Genomic DNA, 20,698 nt, shown 5'->3' on the forward strand with positions numbered 1-20,698 from the left:
TTAAATTTTTTATTGATTATTAATGTTTAGTCATTATTATTATTACAGGGTATTATATTTTTGCCCCCGAGGCCCTGATGTGGGTCAGTGACCTGTGCCTGGGTGAGCTGAAGCCAGTAATAAAAAAAATAAAACCCTTCAACATTGCTAAATCTGCCTCCCGAAAGGTGGGAATGCTGTACAGATGCCGTTGCTATTTCACTCCTGAGTAGTTGCTTCAAGTTTATAAGGGATTTGTTCGTCCTAACTTAGAGTACTGCTCTCATAACTGGGATGGCTCTTCTACCCAACTGTTAGATAGGGTGGAATCAAAGTCTCATTAACCATCCTGTGTACCGCCGGCAAGGCTGTGGGCTCGTAACACTCATCTTGCCTGCGGTGCCCACCATTTCTCACTGGATGTTGGCCACACTAAAATAACCCGTTATAGTACAGGGTACATCCTTCTTTCCTCACACGGCCAATCAAAACCTTTTTTATGGCAACCAGTTAAAATGATTTGTGGTTTAATTCGCAGTATTTTTGGCCCAATCAAATTCCATTTTTATTTTGGGTCTAGTATTTTAAAATTCAAATTAATTTCCGACCATGGAAGTCTGCTATGGGTGTCACTTCAATTATATGGAGCTGATTGCGAGTTTTTTGGGAAAATAACGAAGAAACTATAGCATTTTTAGATCTCGTGGTGTTCTCCCGACCTCAGTAAAGTGCCCTAAGTGCAAGAACGAATGCAAATGTCGTCAAGACCAACATGTGTGGCCTTGTGGTAACTCGAACGAGAACCAGGCCAATAAGGTAAGAAATACGTGATTCCATCCTATGGTGAGAGTCAGTTAGGTTAGGTCAGGTCAGGTTTATGTTTTTCTAGTGTTTTTTTGTGTATTTTGTATTTGCTTAGCCATTATTTTTCGGAAAACGCGCCACCCCCAAAATATTGAAAAAAAAGGCCAATTTCCGACGGAATTGAAGGTCATAACCGATCTAAACACACATAAACACACTAGAATTATATATTTTTTACTTTCTAACAGTTGGGTGCGCTTATACAAATTTACTGGATAATACAGATACTCTTCAATATAACGGTAGCTGCCTTCTAAAATGGTTGTCAAAATTAAACCTAGTCTCTACCGTAATTAGACAAGTTCTATTTCTGTAACTTAAAGGTAAAATAAATCACACGAATCTTTAAGAATTATATTGTAGTTAATAAGCATAAGGTTAATTTGTGTATGGCCTTTTAGGTGAACAAGAGGGAGACTTACTCGAGAAGAAGTTAAATAAGAAATGATTAGTGAAAATAATTCGGCTTAGAAAATCTACAGTACAGTGTCTTTATTTTTCATATGAATACAGAGACCGTAGCATAGGTATTATACGCATTCAATTATAGGTATAAATGCAAGAACAGTTTAAAATGCAAATACAGGTAGAGATACAAGTCCAGGTACATGCTGTATACAAGCACAGGTACAGATACAAGTGCAGGTCCTGATAGTTACAAATGAAGATGGAAAATAACAAGACTTTGAGTAGTGATTGTTGTGTTGCGTCATCCAGCCTGTGGGGGGAGGGAGGAGGTAGGCTGACCATATCTCGTGACTGCTGCCATTGGTGGGGTGGGTAAGCTGGTGTGCTGACATTAATATGGTCTCTCTCTCTTTCCAGCCATCTACTAATATAAGTGTGTATCTCTCGCTCTTTTTATCTAATTGTCTTTATCTTCTCTCTCTATCTGTAAAACAACACATATCTCTCATCTCTTTTCTCTCAACCTCCCATCGACTGGAATCATCACAGAAAGAGATTATCACAGACACATTTTGAGTGGTGTATCGCTGGCTCTTACTGCACTGTCGTTTTTAGACAATCTTACAGTTAATTTTTACATTATGATTAACCACCGTAATGCTAACCTAATTTAACCTATCCTGACGCTGGCCTAACCTAACTTTATGTTAACAACCTAATCTAACTTAACCTTACCTAAGGCTTACTAAACGTAACCTGATGTAACCTAACCGAACATTTATCTAATTTTATGTAACTTAATATAAACTAATCTAATATAATCATATCAAACCTAATCTAGCCTAAATTAATCTAACCAGCCAGGTAGCGTTAGGGGGCTAATCTTCAGGTGATCCCAATTGAGTAAGCTTACGTCTAGAGACTATAGGGGATAGTGAAGAAGTAGAGAGAGAGTGGAAGGAGTGGGTTGGTTGGCGTGGGCGTGTGGGCTGCGTCGAGTCTCAGTAGTCCATCCTCCGCGCAACAGATGACTCTCCACCTCTTGTGTCCCAACGAAATTCTCAATACTTTCCTCTCTTGGTATTTGTTATTTTTTTTTTTTAATGCAGTGAAGTTTTCTACCAATGTTGATGAATTACAGAAACACATCTGAACTGTAATGGAGTAAAATATCTGAAAATATAATAAATGAACGCTAAAATCAAGGTAAATACAAATTACTTCACAGGGTCTTGAGTTGGAGACTGTTTGCCCTACCACACTGTGTTGAGACTCGGCCGGTGGCGGTGCGGGAGGAGTCAGTGGGCGGTAGTGTGTGTGTGTGTCTTGTTTAGGAACTGTTTAGTGTAGTGGGGCCCTCGTCAGGATGGTGGAGCAGCAGGAACAAGGCGGTGGAGGCTGGAATTTCACCCGAATAGGTAAGATCAAAAAACACGTTAATATGTGTGGTCCATGTTTTCGTGGATTAGTTCTATTATAACTCGATATGTAGTGATGGCTTAGGGTCTCATAATAACATTGGTGTCTTTTAATACAGTGAGTGGAAATAGTGTTAAGGAACAAGAAAGAAGTGACTGAATTTACGTAAGAAGCGATTTGAACCTTTGCCAATTAGAGAAAAAATGGAACAACTGAACTATGATTTTTACCAGGAACAACACTAATTACTGCTAAACTAATTAGATGTCGCTCCGTAATTTAGTCTTGTTGAAATCGTTCATAGTTCAGTTGGTTTTGCTTTACAAGATAAAACATGTTTGTCAAAACCCTATTACTACAGCAGGAAGTGTTGAAAACTAACTTAACCTAAGCTAACCTAACCAACCCATTACCGCGTTAGTTTGGTATTCGGATATTCCTATCACCGTGTTACTGTGTTTTTCTCGCTATAAACTTCAACAGGTGCATCGTGTTGTGTCTAGGATGATTTTTATAGTTATATTGTCGAGTGGGTTACATACTTTTCGTGGGGGTATCTGTACTGTAAGGCTCTATTTTCATTTTGTATTTTCTTTTCATTTGGATAAGCTTTGTCATGTAATTCCTGTTTATAGTATTATGTATCAGCATTTAGGTTGTAATACATCGTTTATTTGTTTATAAATTCATTACATTCCCCCTTAAATATGGGTTAGATTAGGATACTACGTTGTGACAGTTAATTTATTGGGTTTTGTGATATACAGTAAGATCTTTTGTATACAGCTAAAGTTTGTGCCTGTACAAAATACTCGTGTGTGTGTTTGTGTGCGCATCAGGGATTCATCAACAGTAGAGGAACTACACATGTTGACTTAGAAGTTAAAATAAAAACTTGTTTACTCATACCCAAAAAATATCTGAGGAAGTTTTAATCGGATTTTCAAGTGAGGAAGTTGCACGGGAGGAGGTAAAATATGGGATGTTGTGCTGTGTAATGAACACCTGAGATGTAATTGTGATTAATGATGTCTTATAGATTAGCGGATCACCTGAAGATTAGCTCCCCTTTCGTCACTTCCATGCACATTATTAACTATCCTAACGCTAACCTTACCTAATTTAACTAAACCTAATCTAACCTAACTTAACCAAACCTAATCTAACCTAACTTAGCTAAACCTAACCAAACCAAATCCAATCTAACTTAACCCCCAAGTTAATTGTGACTGGAACTAACCAAACAATCTGAAGTTAATCCCATGTTAACATAAGAACATCAGAATGGAAAAAACAGCAGCGGGCCTATTGGCCCATACTGGGCAGTCCCGTTTACACCCAACCCCTATCGCTCATATATCCATCCAACCTATTTTTGAAGCTATCCAGCGTTTCGAGTTAATGATGATGTTTAGTAACTTGGTCCACCCGTCCACTACTCTATTTCCAAACCAGTGTTTACTTATTTCGCGCTTAAATCTAAATTTGTCTAATTTAAAACCATTGTTACGAGTTCGTTCCTGGTTGGAAAGTTTGTAATGTCCCCTCTGTTCAGCCCTGACTTCCATTTATACACCTCGATCATATCGCCCCTCACTCTACGTCTCTCGAGGGAGTGCAAACTAAGACGCTTTAACCTGTCTCTGTACTCAAGGTTCCTAATGCCCGGGATTAGTCCTGTCATTCTCCTCTGAATTCTTTCTAGGGATTCTATATCCATTCTGTGGTACGGTGACCAGAATTGAACTAACACTCCTTTGTATGAACCCAAGTACTGTGTTAGCTTTGTTTCGAGCAATTACACATTGTTTACTTGGTTTAAGATTCCTACTTATCATTACTCCTAAATCTTTCTCAGTCTGATTTCTCTATAACATCTTTGTTCTTCTGTTATCTGGTTTTTCTGTTTACATCACCTAGACTAAGTGCTTAACATTTGTCCACATTGAATTTCATCTGCCATTTTTCAGACCATTCGAAAATTTGAATGATAATGGTCCAAGTACTGAGCCTAGGGGTACTCCACTAGTGACGTTACTTCAGTCGGATTTACTGCCGTTAATGCTCACTCGCTGTTTCCTGTTCTGCAACCACACCCTAATCCATTTTAGAATATATCTTCCAATGCCATGAGTATCGATAACCTTACCTAACGCCATTTATCTAAAGTTATCCAATGCATAGTGACCTTTATTAGTACCTTGGTTCACATCTGTTACCTGGTGGAAACTCGTGAGAAACAGGGAACAGAATATTCCTTTTGGTTGACTTCTGACCCCTCCCCCCCCCCGTCATTTACCGTTATATGATCTCGTATAACCTCTGAATGCACTGAAATTACCGCCGCTATTGAAGGAGTGACCTAGTTGCCTGATTACCCTTCATTCTATAGTTTAGTATATAAGAGCATTTGCCCCCCACTGCTTCTCCCTCCCCCCTCCCCTCGTCTCAGCCCAGTGAGTGATGGCGGGGAGGTGGTCAAGCCCTCGTGGGGAGACAAACTGCTCCTCCTGTAAGCTGATTACCTACCTGTTGGGGATCTTATCTCCGAGGGGCAGCTTGTTCTAGGGGCGCCTTCATCCATATGTGTCGTCCTTATTTCTATTCATTCATTGGTTGTTCAAGTAAATAAGATATGTACGTTTATCAGGTTATTCATCGTGTGTATGTATGTATGTATGTTGTATATATGTATGTATATGTATGTATGTATGTATGTATGTATGTATGTATGTATGTATATTTGTATGTATGTATGTTGTATATATGTATGTATATGTATGTATGTATGTATGTATGTATGTATGTATGTACTGTATGTCCATCCATCACCGGTCACCCTCACCTTTCACTAATACCCCAAACCCACACCCCTTACCCCACACCCCTCACCTCACAACCCTCACGCCTCATCGGCAGGCTCTCGTTAAAGATGGGTCACCGCTTCCTTTGATATGTTGGCTCTCTCTCTCTCCTCTCTCTCTCTCTCTCTCTCTCTCTCTCTCTCTCTCTCTCTCTCTCTCTCTCTCTCTCTCTCCCCCCCCCCTACCCCCGTCCCTTCTCCCTACCCCCGTCCCTTCTCCCTATTTTCCTTCTCCCCCAATCCCCCTTCCTCCCCTTCTTTCCCCGCCCTTTCCCCCTCCTCCTCCCCTTCCTCCCTCCTTCCCCTCCCTATCCCCCTTCCTTCCGCCATAGACAATACAAGAGACATCAACATTGTGGTCTTAAGAGATACCGTTGTGGTCTCGCGTCTCCCTGGACCACCTGACCTATTTCCTGAGGCCAGAGAGAGAGAGAAAGAGAGAGAGAGAGAGAGAGAGATGGTTTAAATTTATCGTGTTCTTAGTGAAAGACGTGAGGGTCTGGGGGATTAATAAAGAAGTGTGAGGGTCGATCGAGGTAATTGGAGGGGGGGGGAGGTGAAGGCCTGCCTCGGTCGTTTCTATGTCAGTTTGGTTTATAAAATGGACAGCCATGATCGCGATGGTCAGCAGAAATGTTGACACCCACATTCATTCTGGTGACGTAATAGTATAAATAAATTGGCACGAGGGATTTTATTAGAGAGAGAGAGAGAGAGGGGGGGGGGTTTAGTCGTAGCTACACGGCATAAAAAAAGTCTTGACATTACATAATAATTATCCTCGAGAAACACGGAAGTGAGGACTCTGTGTTGACCTGGGAGAGTATTTAAACTTGGGAGGGGCAGCTGGGATAGGAGTTGGGGTGGAAGGGATGGGAGGAAGGAAGGAGGTAGGGTCGGGGGATAAGAGGGAAAGGGAAGAGAGGAGAGGTGGGAGGTCGAGGGTATGAGAAGAAGGAAGGAGGGGGTAGGAGAGGAGAAGGGAAGAGGTGAGGTGTGAGGGGAGAATTTCAGCTGTCTATCTTTGAAACTGTAGCAGTACAGAGTGAACAAACAGACAGACAAATATGTTTTATCTCTACATTTAATAAAAAGGACGTGTCTGTCTGTCTGTCTGTCTGTCTGTCTGTCTGTCTGTCTGTCTTCCTGTTCTAGCCACAGCTCCTCAGGTAATCAAACCTTTGTCTTTTATGTAAGGAAGAAAATACATATCAGATCCCTCTCTCCCCCCCCCCCCGTGGTGGCCTCCTTCACCGCCTGCGTCATCGTCACTGTGATGGACGCTAACCCACTCAATTGTGCCGCGGTGGTGAATTAATAAAGTGATAATGGAATCTCTTGCCTCAGTTCCTAACACGATCGTCGCATTTACCTCGTCTCGGGTTGCCACTCTCAGCCTCACGCCGGAGAGTGGATATACTGTATGTGTGACCGCGTGAGGTTCCTTCCCGAAATCTCAGAATGTAAGAGAAAACATCTTTGAATAGATAGTCTTGGTTTAATTACGACTCCATTTATTTACCCTTCAGTTTGGGATCGTAGTTTAAGTGGTTGAGTTGGTATGTTTTTTGAAGTTTGTTTCAATATTATTATTTAAACAAAAGTCGCTCTGAGAATCCATAGCAACGATCAAAAAGAGTTTAACTAGGCTAAATGATGGACTTGTAGAATACTTACTACTCTACCCCCCAAAAAATACTTATTTATTATTCTGTGTGTTAGAAGTTGTGAATGACTTGGAGATTACCCTCCCCTAATTTAATTCACCTTTGATTAAACACCTTAATGCTGCCTTGGGGGAATTAGTTTAGGTGACGTTAATTTTAAAGGTGAAGCTAGATTATTGGGGGCCTAGGTGATCTTCAGGTGATCAAAGAAGGTGTTTAGGTTGGAGTTGGGTTAGCTTTAAAAAGGTCAAACAATTTGATGATTTGTAAGTGGACTTTTGTTACACAGAGAGAGAGAGAGAGAGAGAGAGAGAGAGAGAGAGAGAGAGAATTCATGTAAGGTTTCTTTGACCCCTTACGACTTACTGGAAGAGGGAGGTGGGTGGATGACAGACTCTCCCTAGTCTTAAAAGAAAGGTCTAGCGGTGTTTGATTCGTGGTTAGGCCAGGTCAGGTTAGGTTAGGGTAGGTTAGGTTTGATATAGATATCCTTCACCTTAACTAACAAGGGGTCAGCATCCTGGCTTAATTATGTGTTGTGGTTCGTGGTGGAGCGTAATTGCTACCTACCTACCTGCACCGTCCTTCTCTACCTTCTCTTTTTGTTTCACTTCTCTCTTTATCAAGCGTCTCTCTCTCTTCTCTTCCTCCCCACCACATCCCTTCCTCCTCCACCTCCCCCCCTTTATCCTTTCCTCTCTCTCTCTCTCTCTCTCTCTCTCTCTCTCTCTCTCTCTCTCTCTCAGATGGTCGCCGAGACAACCAGAGGGAAATGAGGTCAGGGGAGGGAATCATCTTAGCTCTCATTAATTCTAACTATGCAGAGAGAGAGAGAGAGAGAGAGAGAGAGCCATGATCTTCCAGGAATGAGCTAAATCATCACAATATCAAAAGCACGTTATCATTATCTCTCTCTCTCTCTCTCTCTCACGTGGACGCGTTATATTGCAGCTTGTCTCCCAGATCAAATTATGTAAAACTGATTGTAACTTTTCGTCATTTTTTTTACTGCGGTGTATTTTTTTTATCACTGTCTGGGCTGAATCTTGTCGATGCAACGTAGTTATTATTTTTGATTTACCTTTTCATTCTAAATATTAATAACGAAGTTTGTCTTTGTCTTTATGATCTGATCTGACCTGACCTGACCTGACCTAACTTGACCTGACCTAACTTGACCTAGGTACACCAGAGGAGAACGACAGGTGCTACACCCTTGAACGTGACCTGGTGCGTTAACTACTCTTAGATCTCGGCTTTTACGTCCTTGAGAGAGACGCCTCCTACATGCCTAAGTATAGCACCTGAGAGTGGTGAGTGTGGTCCTTCAAGTTAAGTAAAGAGTGTGTTCATGGGGACGTGAAGGTGTGTGTGTGGGTGGGTGGGATGGAGGGAGTGTGGGTGGGAGGGAGTGTGTGGGTGGGTGGAGGGGTGTAGGTGGGTGGGAAGGGTGTAAGTGGGTGGGAGGGAGGGTGTGGGTGGTGGGAGGGAGTGTGGGTGGGTGGAATGGGTGTAGGTGGATGGGAAGGAGTGTAAGTGGGTGGGAGGGAGTGTGTGGGTGGGTGGGAGGGGAATTATTGGGTGGGTGGGAATGGGTGTGGAGTGGGTGGGGATGGGTGTGGGTGGGTGGGAGGGAAGAGGTGGTGTAGGAGGGATGAGGATTTGATGATAGGGAGTGGAAGGAGTTATTCCCCTCCTCCCCTCCTCACCTCCTCCACCTCCACACTCCTCCCGTCCAGTAATAAATTACATTGGTAAACCTGACATTACCAGGAAGTCCACCTGTTGCTGACACTCTTCCGCGCCTTCTCCCACAACATCCACCTCCCCACCCCTACACTCCCTCCCCTACACTCCTTCTCCCTACCCCATCCTCCCCACCTCCCTACACCCAACCCCCCACTCCTCCCCTACTCTTCACCCACACCCTCCCCACCCCCACATAAACGTTACATAAGAACAGGTGTACAGTAGGTATAAACCCTCGAGAAATTTGATAGCAAGGAAAACCCCAATTGTATTCAGGGTTCAGCATGTATATGGACATCGCAGGTATACAGTTTACAGGTATTACAGGTTTTCATGATATTGGGGTACTGTATATTTCAAAGCTCCTACTGTACATCCTGAAATAAGTACTTGGTCACAATGTCTCTGTTACTTCTAAATATAAATGTCTTGTTTTTAGCTCCTGGGCGCTCATCTCACTAGGAGTTATTTCATGTTATTTGTGTTAGTTAGATGGTGTTTGCTGTTACGAAATCTTTCCGCGAAGCCCATGAATACTGTGAGTGAAATGTTATCGTTTTAATAGAAGCCAGAGACGTGATCGTAAGCGTATTGTGGTATTGATGAGACATGACGTGGCCGTAGCCTTACATGTGCTGCTTCTCGCACAATAATCCTCTTTGACTTAATCACTGACTGCCAGACCCAAGCCAGAGTGGACGACCTACTTAAGTCTGACTGTGTTGTAACGATCCACGGTTCTCGAAAACACTGAATTGCATCGGTGGTACAATGTTAGGTTGAGAGTATTGGTTTGATTCCTGTTTGGGTGTGACTGATGTGAGAAGGATGTAGTCTAGGCCAGGGTGACCTTACTAGACATAACCGGTGTTCAGTAGGTACCCCAGCGTCTTTTACTGTCCTTGTGAAGTTGAAGACTGAAGATTTGGACAGTAAGTTTGATGTCTTCCTTCGCTATATTCTTTTACAACCAATGTTAAACCATGTCATTAATTAAGTACAACGGTTGTCAGGTGGATATACGTGTAGATAGATAGCTGCATATAGTGTTCAGTTAAATCGTTTTACATGTTCACATTGGTTCAGTATGTACACAGTCAGCCTGTCAGTCTATTCTATTACAACTGTTTGCAAGTAGTGTACTGTATTGGGGATGTACTCTCACATGTGCCTGTGTTGGTCAAGTCTGAATTTTAAGGAGCTCACACTTGATGCTGTTACAACATTCTCTGGCAGGTTATTCCACCAGTTCACAACTCTTACTCCAAAGAAGTGAGCTCTGATAGTTTTCCTTATTTATAGCTTCTTTAAATTAAGGCTGTAACCTCTAGTGACACGGCCATCTAGTGACTCCACCCGTACATTTAACTGGAGTAATGTCCTTTGAGATTTACAAAAAAATTCTGTACAATGGCAAAAAATATGTAGTTTTGATTTAATTAGAAAGACCTTTCGAGAATATTGTATGTTTATTATTTTATTTCATTTAGATCTATATTCTCAATACATTATAATGAAACTGATACAATACAGTACAGTACTAGTTTTATTTGTGAGTTTTCGTGGTTTTAGTGTAAGAGACGGGGTGTTGTTAATTAAACCTTACTATGTGGTTTTATATCTTGCAGTGTAAAGGTTACCAATCTTTGAATAATAATTTTGATGTCTTGTGTTTCTAGACTCATACTTTAATAGCGATAAAAATTAAGTTCTTAACAACCTTGCCGTTCATATTAATTTTATGGTTGTGTATGTACATGTATATGTGCAGCATTGATTCGTTACACAAGCACTTAATATAATTCATGGCCTGTAGGTGTGGTGACCGTGGTATTAGGTGTGGCGGCGTGGACATGGCAGGCGTGGTTTGGTACATCAGTGGGCGTGGTTTACAAGGCGGACCCCGTCTACGACTTCATCGTGGTGGGCGGGGGCACGGCAGGCAGTGTAGTGGCCGCTAGGCTGAGTGAGGTGGACCACTACCGCGTCCTGCTGGTGGAGGCCGGGGGTGAGGAGCCCTGGCTCTCTAACATACCCCTGGCAGCCCCCCTTCTCCAGCGGTCCCGTTTTGACTGGCAGTACCTCACTGCACCTCAGAAGTTGTCTTCGGGGGCTCTGGTAGACAAGGTGGGTTGTAGGGAAGGGTAACACCACTGGGCGAGTGGGAAGTTTGAGATTGTCACACTGCAGCTGTGAGGGACCTAACAAAATCGTGGAGCACTTAAAGTACGGTAAAGAGTAAAATAGTGCAGAAGGCAGAATATCCTAAGACTTATTAAAGTTTCTGGCAACGTCAAGCTCATGAGATACATGTTAAGTGATTTAAATTTGCCTTTCAGCATCTCTCAACTTAATCTCGCCATATGTAAAGGAAAACCTGTTTATTGTTTAGTTCATCGTGTGTGTGTGTGTGTGTGTTGACATTGGCCATGTTGTTCATGTGTTCTTTAAACCTTGCAACTGTTGCTGCATTAATACCATTACAAGTACAGTACTGTACAATACAGTAAACATCTCTCTTTATTTTTATATTAATTTAGTTTATAATCTATTTTACACTGAAATTTATGTACTGCAGTCTAATGCATTTTGCACGTGAATGAAGGGCTATGTCATCCTTGCAGCAATCAGCGTGGCCTCGGGGTCGGGTGCTAGGGGGGAGCGGCACCATCAACTACAACATCCACATGTTGGGGTCGCCTCAGGATTTCCAGGTTTGGGAAGAGGAGTATGGTGCTGCTGGCTGGGGCTTCACCCAGATGAGGAAGTACGCCAACAAGGCCGAGTGTCGCAGGCTCAGGCCCAAGATCTTCAAGGTCCGTCCAAGTGTGGAGGACGTTTTCCATTGATTCTCTATACTATAATGATATATTAATCATAATATATTATTGAATTAATTGTGGATTTTTCTAAAAGTCCCTTAAACACAAATAAAAATGTTCAGACTTTATCAAGTCTAATAGAGTAAAAATCTACAGCAGGAGCAATGCAGCAGCGAGGCCCAGGAGAAGTCAGAGGCAGAATGCAACAGCACCAGCGGCGAGGGACTAAAAGTGGGACCTGGCGGTCACGTGAGACAACACCAAGATGCTGTCCAGTGCTACCACCCTCCGGTCCGCGTCCATACCGCTGCCTCCACCCTCACAGACACGTTTCTCGCTGCAGGAAAGGAGCTAGGTCAGTCTGTTCTTACTTCAGTTAATCTTAATGCTTTTCCAGTTATTGTATATGAAAGAAAAATTCTCACAGTAATGAAGTTGAGCCTAATTTCAAGGACACCCTTATTAGTACACTTATCAAGTTACAGCTGAAGTGAAAGTTTGTAAGTTGGAATACTGCCCTAATAAATTATCAAACATAGTCTTCTTAATATTGTTTAGTTGAATACACTTAGTAATACTGAACCACCCTCTTATATGTGTGTATTTGATGCTATTGGACCACTCATATAGACCATCACCACCAACACTCCTGAAGCACTGATATGACTCAACAAAACACTACTTAACCTCTTCAGTGACTCTTATATGCTCAGTATACTGTATTATAATTATAAGGTACATAAACAGTACTGTAATAGATAATGGTAATCAACTGTACCAACCGTTCTGAAAACTAGTGGATTAACACTGCTCACAATACTATGAACCACATTGGCCCCATGGGTAGCGATATTATTTTTAGGGACTGTACGTCATGTTTTAAGTCTGTGTGATCATATCAATTATATAAAGCTAAAATAAAATTACTTTATGACGTTAACCTCCTCCTCTCTCTCTCTCTCTCTCTCTCTCTCTCTCTCTCTCTCTCATTCATTCATTCATTCATTCATTCATTCATATCTGGATGATTTTGAGTCAGATGATATTTTCCAACAGAAACTCAGGTTTATTCTGACGTTAATTTGTCCCTACAGGCCTGCCGGTGGGTAACCTCAACGATGACATCGACTATGGGGTGATGGCGGCCGAGACGACGGTGTTCAAGGGTCGTCGCTGGAGTACTGCCACTGGCTATCTTAGACCTGCTCTTGGCCGACCAAACCTCCACGTCCTCCTCCACACACATGTCACCAAGGTATAGTACTCTCCACTTCCACATGTTTACGCATTTTATCTAATCTCCTAAAGTTTTTTCCAGTCTCCTTGCCATTCTGTGCTGTGTTGCCTCCCATCACTTTCCATTAATATGTTCTCCTCCCATTACTCTTTTGTCCTTATTAATGTGTTCCTGTTCCATAACTCTCTGTTGATATGCTCCCTTTCCATCTTTATAGACGTGTTATCTTCTCATTACTATTAATTGATGTGTTTCCCTCCCACATCCCTTTATGTATGTGCGTTCTACCCATTTTGCTATTTTTGATGTTCTTTTGTTCCTTTGGTTTATTTCATTTTTTTTTGTCCCAACAGATCATTTGGGAGGGCAAACGTGCTGTGGGTGTGGAATTTGTACAGTGGGACAATGCCCACCTTAATGGGTCGGTGTATGCTCACGGGGAGGTGGTACTGGCAGGAGGAGCCATCAACACCCCTCACCTCCTCACTCACTCTGGTGTGGGACCCAAGTCTATCCTGGAAAAGTTTCAGGTATGTTGAGGTTGTTCTTGGAAAGTTCATTGTACTGTATTAGTATTTTGAAATTGTCCAGGAAAAGTTTAATGTTAATTATTGTTATTTTGCATAAGTTTCCCAGAAAAGTTCTAAATAGGGAGTATTTACATGCAAGGTAGACCCCCCCCTGAAAAAAATTTCATGCAACCTAAAAAAAGTTGAGAAAAGTTCCATGTAGGCTAGGACTGTCTCAGAAAAGTTTCATGCAAGTTAGGGCCATCTTAGAAAAGTTTCTTATAAATTTAGACTAGCTTTATTCATTTCTACTCCTTACCTCTCTAAACCTGTTGTTTTTATGTCCTCATAGATCCCAGCAGTGTCCGTGCTTGATGGGGTCGGAGGCAACCTTCAGGATCATCTCAATCTGCCAATATACATCTCCTTGGAGAAGTCTGCCTCCCTCAACCCTGCCAAGATGCGCACCGCCTCCAACATGTGGGACTACTTTATCAATAGTGGCAAAGGTAACCACACAGTTTACACTAGACACTTAACATATATTTATCGGGTACTAGAAAGTTAATCAGAAATTCATCAATATATAATTTCAGTTTTAAAGAAACAAGGATACTATAATGAGAAAATAATCTAACTAAAAACTGCAAAGTTCTGCATCAAATATTTCAACTCATGGTGACATTCAAGAGTTTACATAGATCAATGATAAGATTTTGTTATTTGGGACTATATATATACACCCCCCTGTATATGGAAAAACTTTATTATTTTTATGTTTTAATTCAGTATAACTTTTATCATTATACCTGTACAGATATTTCAAAGGCACCTCCAGAATCCATTAATCCATGGAGTATTTAAAATAGACTCTGTAGTTTTAACATCATGCCACAGTTCTCCAGGGTAACAAACTACTCTACAGGTAATCCAGACCCTAAATTTAGAACATGAAACTCGAATCGAATTAAAGTCGTCATAAACAAGGGTAAGGTTATAATTTTAAATGGAAAAAAGGTATTCAGTATCATGGTTCACCTTTAGAGAGATTGTCTTTGTTCTTCAGGTGACCTAGGAAGGACAGCCATCGAGGGTGTAGGGGTGATGCGACTGTCACACCAACAGCCTGAGGTTGGCGTCATTCTCTTCAACATGGGAGCCGTCGACAAACATGTCTACTCCTCCGTCTCCAACATGAAACTTGATGTGAGTGAATTGATATATCTCTGTGATGGGGGAAGTATGGGGAAGGTTAAGAGAATAGGGATGAAAGAAAAGGGAGATGGAGAAAGCTGAGGTAGGGAAGGGGTATGAGAGGAAGGGAGAAGGAGAGGGAGATTTTCCCCCAAAATCTGTATTATATAGTCACTCATTTTTATTTATTTATTTTTTTATGTAAACTATGATCTAAAGTTTGGACAATAAAAAGTTCATAGATGAAAGAGTTAAATAGAATCAGTCTCTCTTAGATTTGTTTTTGTGAACAGTGTATTGAATTTTAAAAATCCCAAATGTTTTAGGAATATTGAAGTGCTATTCTTACATCATAGTTAGTAATACGTATCAGCTTATACAGTAGTATATATTTAACTATAAGTGCTGTTTCTTCATTATAAATTAACCTCAGGTACAGTACAATTTATATATGAGAGAAATTTCTTTAAAAAGCCTTTCATTTGGTATGTTTCTTGTCCCAGTGTTACTAATTCCAGTGTTTGAAGTACTGTAATGTCTTGTAGCTGGATTAAGTGGTGTTATTTTGCTCTACCGTGTGGCTTTATTCCAGTACTTTGAATCAACGTTCCCAAACATGGACAACCAGAGTGCCGAGGGGTTCATCTTTCTGGCAACATGTTTACACCCAAAGAGTCGGGGTCTAGTTCGTGTGGTGTCAAGCGACCCCCGTCATCCCCCCTCCATCGACCCCAAATACCTCCACCATCCCTACGACATCACTTGCATGAGAGATGGTGAGCTGGATGAGGAAGTAGACAACATTGGTAATAGTGTTTGAAAACCTGTCTTAGCTTACTTCCCTAAAGTAGAATACTGTATATTATTAAGAAAGGATGTACAGAATCTACACCTATATTTACTTTGCTATATTCATATCAATCTAGTTATAATACATTATCTTGGTTCACAGGCAATCTTATTTTGTTAAAGTTTTGATTTCTAACTGTGATACCAGTAATGTACACTGTTTTAACAAGCAAGGTTACAGTATACTGTACACTGTTTCTGTGGTGTTCATGGGAATGTAACTCAGATATGAATGAAGTTCACTGAAACACAAACTTACTCAAGAGTTAAAGAGTATATTGCTTTGTATTAGATTTGGTTAAAGTCAACTTACATGTGGTAAATTATTGTATATATAAAGATGCAGATGTGCTTCTAATCTAAACTTATAATTTTTCCTCCACAGCATTTAAGTTTGTGTTGCGTTTGGCACGAACCAAAGCATTCCAGAGCTTGGGTGCCTCTGTCCACCTGCCACGGTATGATGAGTGTAAGGTACGTGGCAGTGGAGGTGTCTATCGCTGTACACCCACTAGGTACCAGCCGTATTGGTCAACCAAGTGATCCTTTGGCTGTGGTAGACCCAGAACTCAGGTAGGCAACCCTAAAACACTGCTGCTCCACAGACCCTATAATATTACCTGAAATACACACATCTCACTCTTTCTAAACAATTGTATGAGACCCATAATAAGGTGTAAGTATGACCGAACAGCAGCTCAAACTATACAATATATTTTTGGGGGGTTTGGCCTTCTGGATTCACTATCACAATACAGGTATCAGTAAACCAGTCCTCATCTCACTTCTATTTGTGAGAAATGATCATGGTAAAATGAAACCACAACTCATCCCAATGCCAGTCCAAAAATTTTTAATCTTTATTCAAATTAAGTCGGTAATACTGTATACTCATCTCATTTCTAATCATCAAACAGTAGTCACAGTTTAAGTTGGCCTGCACACATTGTAGTGCTCTACCTCAAAAAATTTATCAGTCAAATTAAAATAATACTCATCTTCCTTCAGGGTGATTGGCACGGAGAGGTTGCGTGTGGTAGATGCATCAGTGATGCCCACACAGGTCTCAGGAACACCCAACTCTGTAATCACTGTCATTGCTGAGAAGGCTGCAGACCTCATCAAGGTAAGACACATGAACTTACTAGTGTTTGGCTACTTGGGGTGTAAGATTGACTCGGTATTATTTTTGTAGATGTGTTAGAAAAGTGTTTCCTTTTTGCTTTTATTTTGTGCATTAGTGTATACAGTCACTAACATCAGCTTAGACGTAGAGTGAGGGGCGATATGATCGAGGTGTATAAATGGAAGTCGGGCTAAACTAAGGTGATATATCAAAGGTACTCAAACTATCCAACCAGGAGCAAACTCGTAGTAATGGTTTTAAATTAGAAAAATTTTGATTTAGGTACGAGATAGGTAAACATTGGTCTGGAAATAGAGTAAGGGATGAGTGGAACTAGTTACCAAATATCATCATTAACTTAAATACGTTGAATAGCTTCAAACATAGGTTGGATGGATATATGAGCAATAGGGTCGAGTGTAAATGGGACTGTCCAGTATGGGCCAATAGGCCCACTGCAGTTTCCTCCATTCCTATGTTCTTATGTCATAGGTGTACTGTACTTCACCCAACCACCCACCTTCTGGTGCTATCACATCCTTTCCTGCCAAATTTCTTGGGTTCTTGACGTACCTGCTGCTCCTGCGTACTTGTTGTTGAACTTATTTTATATCGTACTTGTTGATGCCATCTGTCAGCCATCCTGTTAAATGTTTGTTGTTCTCGTGTCTCGTGAGTTGTCCTGCTAGATCTAAAAAAAATAGGTAAAATTTTAGTTTCATACAACCATGGAATCTGGAATTTTTAACACATGCAATCGATATATCTCATCATTCTGACTAACTTTCAGTCTATACACTTCTGTTGCAAGTGAATAATATTGAACCCTAATAGAATCTGACCTAACCAACCAAAGAAACCTACCTGACCTTACCTAATTTGCTAGACAGGGGGCTAACTCTCTGCTTATTGAGGAGAGAGTACTTATTTTCACATCTGGTACCAATGAAAGCAACTTTGTTGAAGCGTCATGGTGTAATTTTAACTTTTTGGTGGACGTGAGAGTATGCTCAGACTGAGTGGGTCGGTTGTGAACAAAGTGAGCTGTCCACCACATGTACTGACTCGACAGATTTTTCGAGGAGTATTTATGGTAAGTAGTTAATTTCTTCACGTACAAAGGATGGAGAGACATAATTTTAGTGTCATATGATCAGTTTTACACTGTGTTTTATCCTCCAATTTCTCTCATCCTACATGCCCTGCCCACTACAGGTGATTTATGATCCTAGTTATTGAAAACAAAAAAATAAATACTGTATCAACATTATTATTCACTTGCAACAGAAGTATATAGAATGAGAGCTAGTCAGATTGATGAGATATATTTATTGCATGTGTTTAAAATACCATAGTCCATGGTTGTACAAAACTAAAATAATACAAAAAATATATATATTATTCATTATTTATTTGCTTTCTCTGTCTACCAAAACATTGTTGGTGTTTGTACAATACATGATGAGGGTAATTATTGGCTAGGGGGGATACTGAGGCTCTTGTTATACTTTTTACTTTTATCCCCTTCACCACTGATCGGCTCGTTAGCCGTTTGGGCGATCGGTCACGTCCCTGTTACGCAGTGTTGGCAAGTACTGGGCATGCACCGGATCCTGAATGTACCTGAACCTGCTCCAGTGTTGGTCAAGTCTTGTCTTGAAAGAGCTCACATTCGGTGCCATCACAACACTTTCTGGTAGATTGTTCCAAGAGTTCACAACTCTCATTCCGAAAAAGTTTGCCTTCACAGTTTTCTGGACCTGCGGCTTCTTCAATCTTGAGCTGTGACCCCTTGTGGGGCGAGCGTCCGCCAGCTTCAAGTAAGGACACTCGACTGAGTAGTGCCCCTTGAGATGCTTATACACCTTAATTAGGTCACCCCTTGCCCATCTGTAGTATAAGCTAGGCAAGTTCAGGCGCTCCAATCTCAGGGTAGCTGAGGTGCCGAAGGGCAGGCACCAGTTTGGTGGCCCTCCTTTGAACATTTTCAACCAACTGACAGTCCCTAGCATATCTTGGGGACCAGACGGGGTGACAGTACTCCAGATGGGGAAGCACTTCACTCTTGAAGATTGTTACGAGGGACGGACCGTCTAGATATCTGAACGACCTTCTTATAAAACCCAATAATTTATTTGCCTCATTTACCTTCTTCTCGCAATGGCCCGAGAACTTCAGCTCATTGTCAACATACACACCTAGGTCCTTCTCACATTGTCTCAAATAGTGCAGTTTCTTCATCCCGTTGGAACATATGATACGCCTCCTTACAGTTGGTACGCCCCAGGTGCATCCTCTTACACTTCGTGACATTGAATCTCAGCAGCCATTTCTTCGACCATTCTTGGAGCCCACAGAGGTCCTTTTGCAGCTCTTCACAGTCCGCTCGGTTCTTGATTTTCCAAAATAACTTGGCGTCATCGGCAAACATTTGTATGGAGGAGTGTATGTCACAGTTACCTTAGATCCCTGTTTTAGAAATTTTGCTTCCACCCATTTTGTATATAAGGTTTATAATCGATCATATTTCAGTGTGGCAACTTTGTACACTGTTGGTGAGTGTCATGGTTTCACCCAATAACAGTCCAAGAATTGATTTATACATTGATTGAATATTTTTCTACTCTTGTTTCCTGGACTTCAATACAGTATTTAACTTTTACCATTACTTGATGCCACTGATCTTATTACAGAAAACTGATGGTAATTATTATTTTATGCCTGATTACTTATTGTATTACAGTACAGAATATGCCTCTACTCATTACAGGAAATTAAACTTTAATTATCTTTGTTTTATGCCTCGTCAATGACTACAGGAAACTTGGAGTGACAAATCTATATTGGCGAGTCAGAAGATATGCTCCACCGCACCGGACTGTGAGGAAAAGATTATAGCCAACCTCTCCAGTTTAGCACTGTCTTGTATCAGTGTCCATCCCAGTAGCGTAATTATTTTGGTTGCCGTGGTTGCGTTTTCTTATTTCCATATTGTTGCATTTTATCTTTAGCTAACTGACAGAAGCTGGATATTGTCTTAGCTAATTGACAGTACAGCTGTTGCATTTAATGTATTTTCTTGAGCTAATTAATCATGACTGCAGGTATCTGTAGCTAATTGGCTGTACATTAGCTGCATTTTTCTCATTTACTGTAGCTACATTTTCCTTTTTTATCTGCTACTTGACTATGGCTACATTTTATGTAGCTAATTGATTATGACTGCTTTTTATTTATTTTTTAACTTATTACCCTTGGCTGCTTTTTTCTGAAGCTAATTAATGGCTACATTTTTCTTCTTAGCTAATTGACTTTGGCTACATTTTTCTGTAGCTCACTGATCGTGGCTGCATTTTTCTTTTTTTAAGCTAATTGATCATGGCAGCATGTTTCTTCAGCTAAATGATATGGCATGCACTTTTTAATGAGTTAATTGACAGTAGCTATATTTTTCTTAGCTAATTGACAATAGCTGCATTATTTTTTTAGATAATAGACAGCAGCAACATTTTTATTGAGCTCATTGATGGGATTTGCTTTTATAAACAATTGCTACTGAATGAATTATATTATTTTAGTAAATCAAGTCTGGAATCTTAGTTTTAATACATTGAACTAAATTTATTTACTATACTGGAAGACTTGATCCACCTTCCAAACTGTATTACTTGCTACAGTGCATATTTCAAGGTAACTAATGATTTTATATCATCAGCTGGGAGGTCTTCACTAATTGTTCTTAGTGTGGCTGCAAATCAAGGGGGCCAGCCATGGTTTGTGTACTGTAATTGTATACAGTAGTTATTAAACAAATACTTTTTACTTTTACTTTTAACCTCTTCGCCACTGATCGGCTTGTTAGCCGCTTGGGCGATCGGTCACGTCTCTGTCACGCACTGTTGGCAAATACTGGGCATGCACCGGCTCCTGAATGTACCTGAACCCGCTCCAGTGTTGGTCAAGTCTTGTCTTGAAAGAGCTCACACTCGGTGCCGTCACAACACTCTCTGGT

General features: G+C 40.9%; 1 protein-coding gene across 1 annotated transcript; it reads left to right on the forward strand.

The window, feature by feature from the left end:
• Positions 1–2,305: 2,305 nt before the first annotated feature.
• LOC121870254 (neither inactivation nor afterpotential protein G-like) lies at positions 2,306–20,019 on the forward strand. The gene is made up of 12 exons (XM_042372043.1): positions 2,306–2,669; positions 10,766–11,076; positions 11,574–11,765; positions 11,928–12,126; positions 12,866–13,026; positions 13,362–13,538; positions 13,870–14,026; positions 14,584–14,723; positions 15,304–15,487; positions 15,946–16,075; positions 16,569–16,686; positions 19,990–20,019. Exons 1-12 carry the CDS (start codon positions 2,618–2,620, stop codon positions 20,017–20,019), a joined length of 1,851 nt encoding a protein of 616 aa, XP_042227977.1. The 5' UTR covers positions 2,306–2,617.
• The last annotated feature ends 679 nt before the right edge of the window (positions 20,020–20,698 follow it).

The sequence above is a fragment of the Homarus americanus genome, unplaced genomic scaffold, assembly GCF_018991925.1.
Source record: "Homarus americanus isolate GMGI-L3 unplaced genomic scaffold, GMGI_Hamer_2.0 scaffold32583, whole genome shotgun sequence".
Lineage (NCBI taxonomy): Eukaryota > Metazoa > Arthropoda > Malacostraca > Decapoda > Nephropidae > Homarus > Homarus americanus.

Bases quoted from the DNA above. Each gene is read 5' to 3' on its own strand.
- LOC121870254 (XM_042372043.1), top strand. From the start codon at position 2,618: ATGGTGGAGCAGCAGGAACAAGGCGGTGGAGGCTGGAATTTCACCCGA. The intron at 2,670-10,765 runs GTAAGATCAAAA...CATGGCCTGTAG, and splicing joins CTGGAATTTCACCCGAATAG to GTGTGGTGACCGTGGTATTA. The intron at 12,127-12,865 runs GTCAGTCTGTTC...TTGTCCCTACAG, and splicing joins CGCTGCAGGAAAGGAGCTAG to GCCTGCCGGTGGGTAACCTC.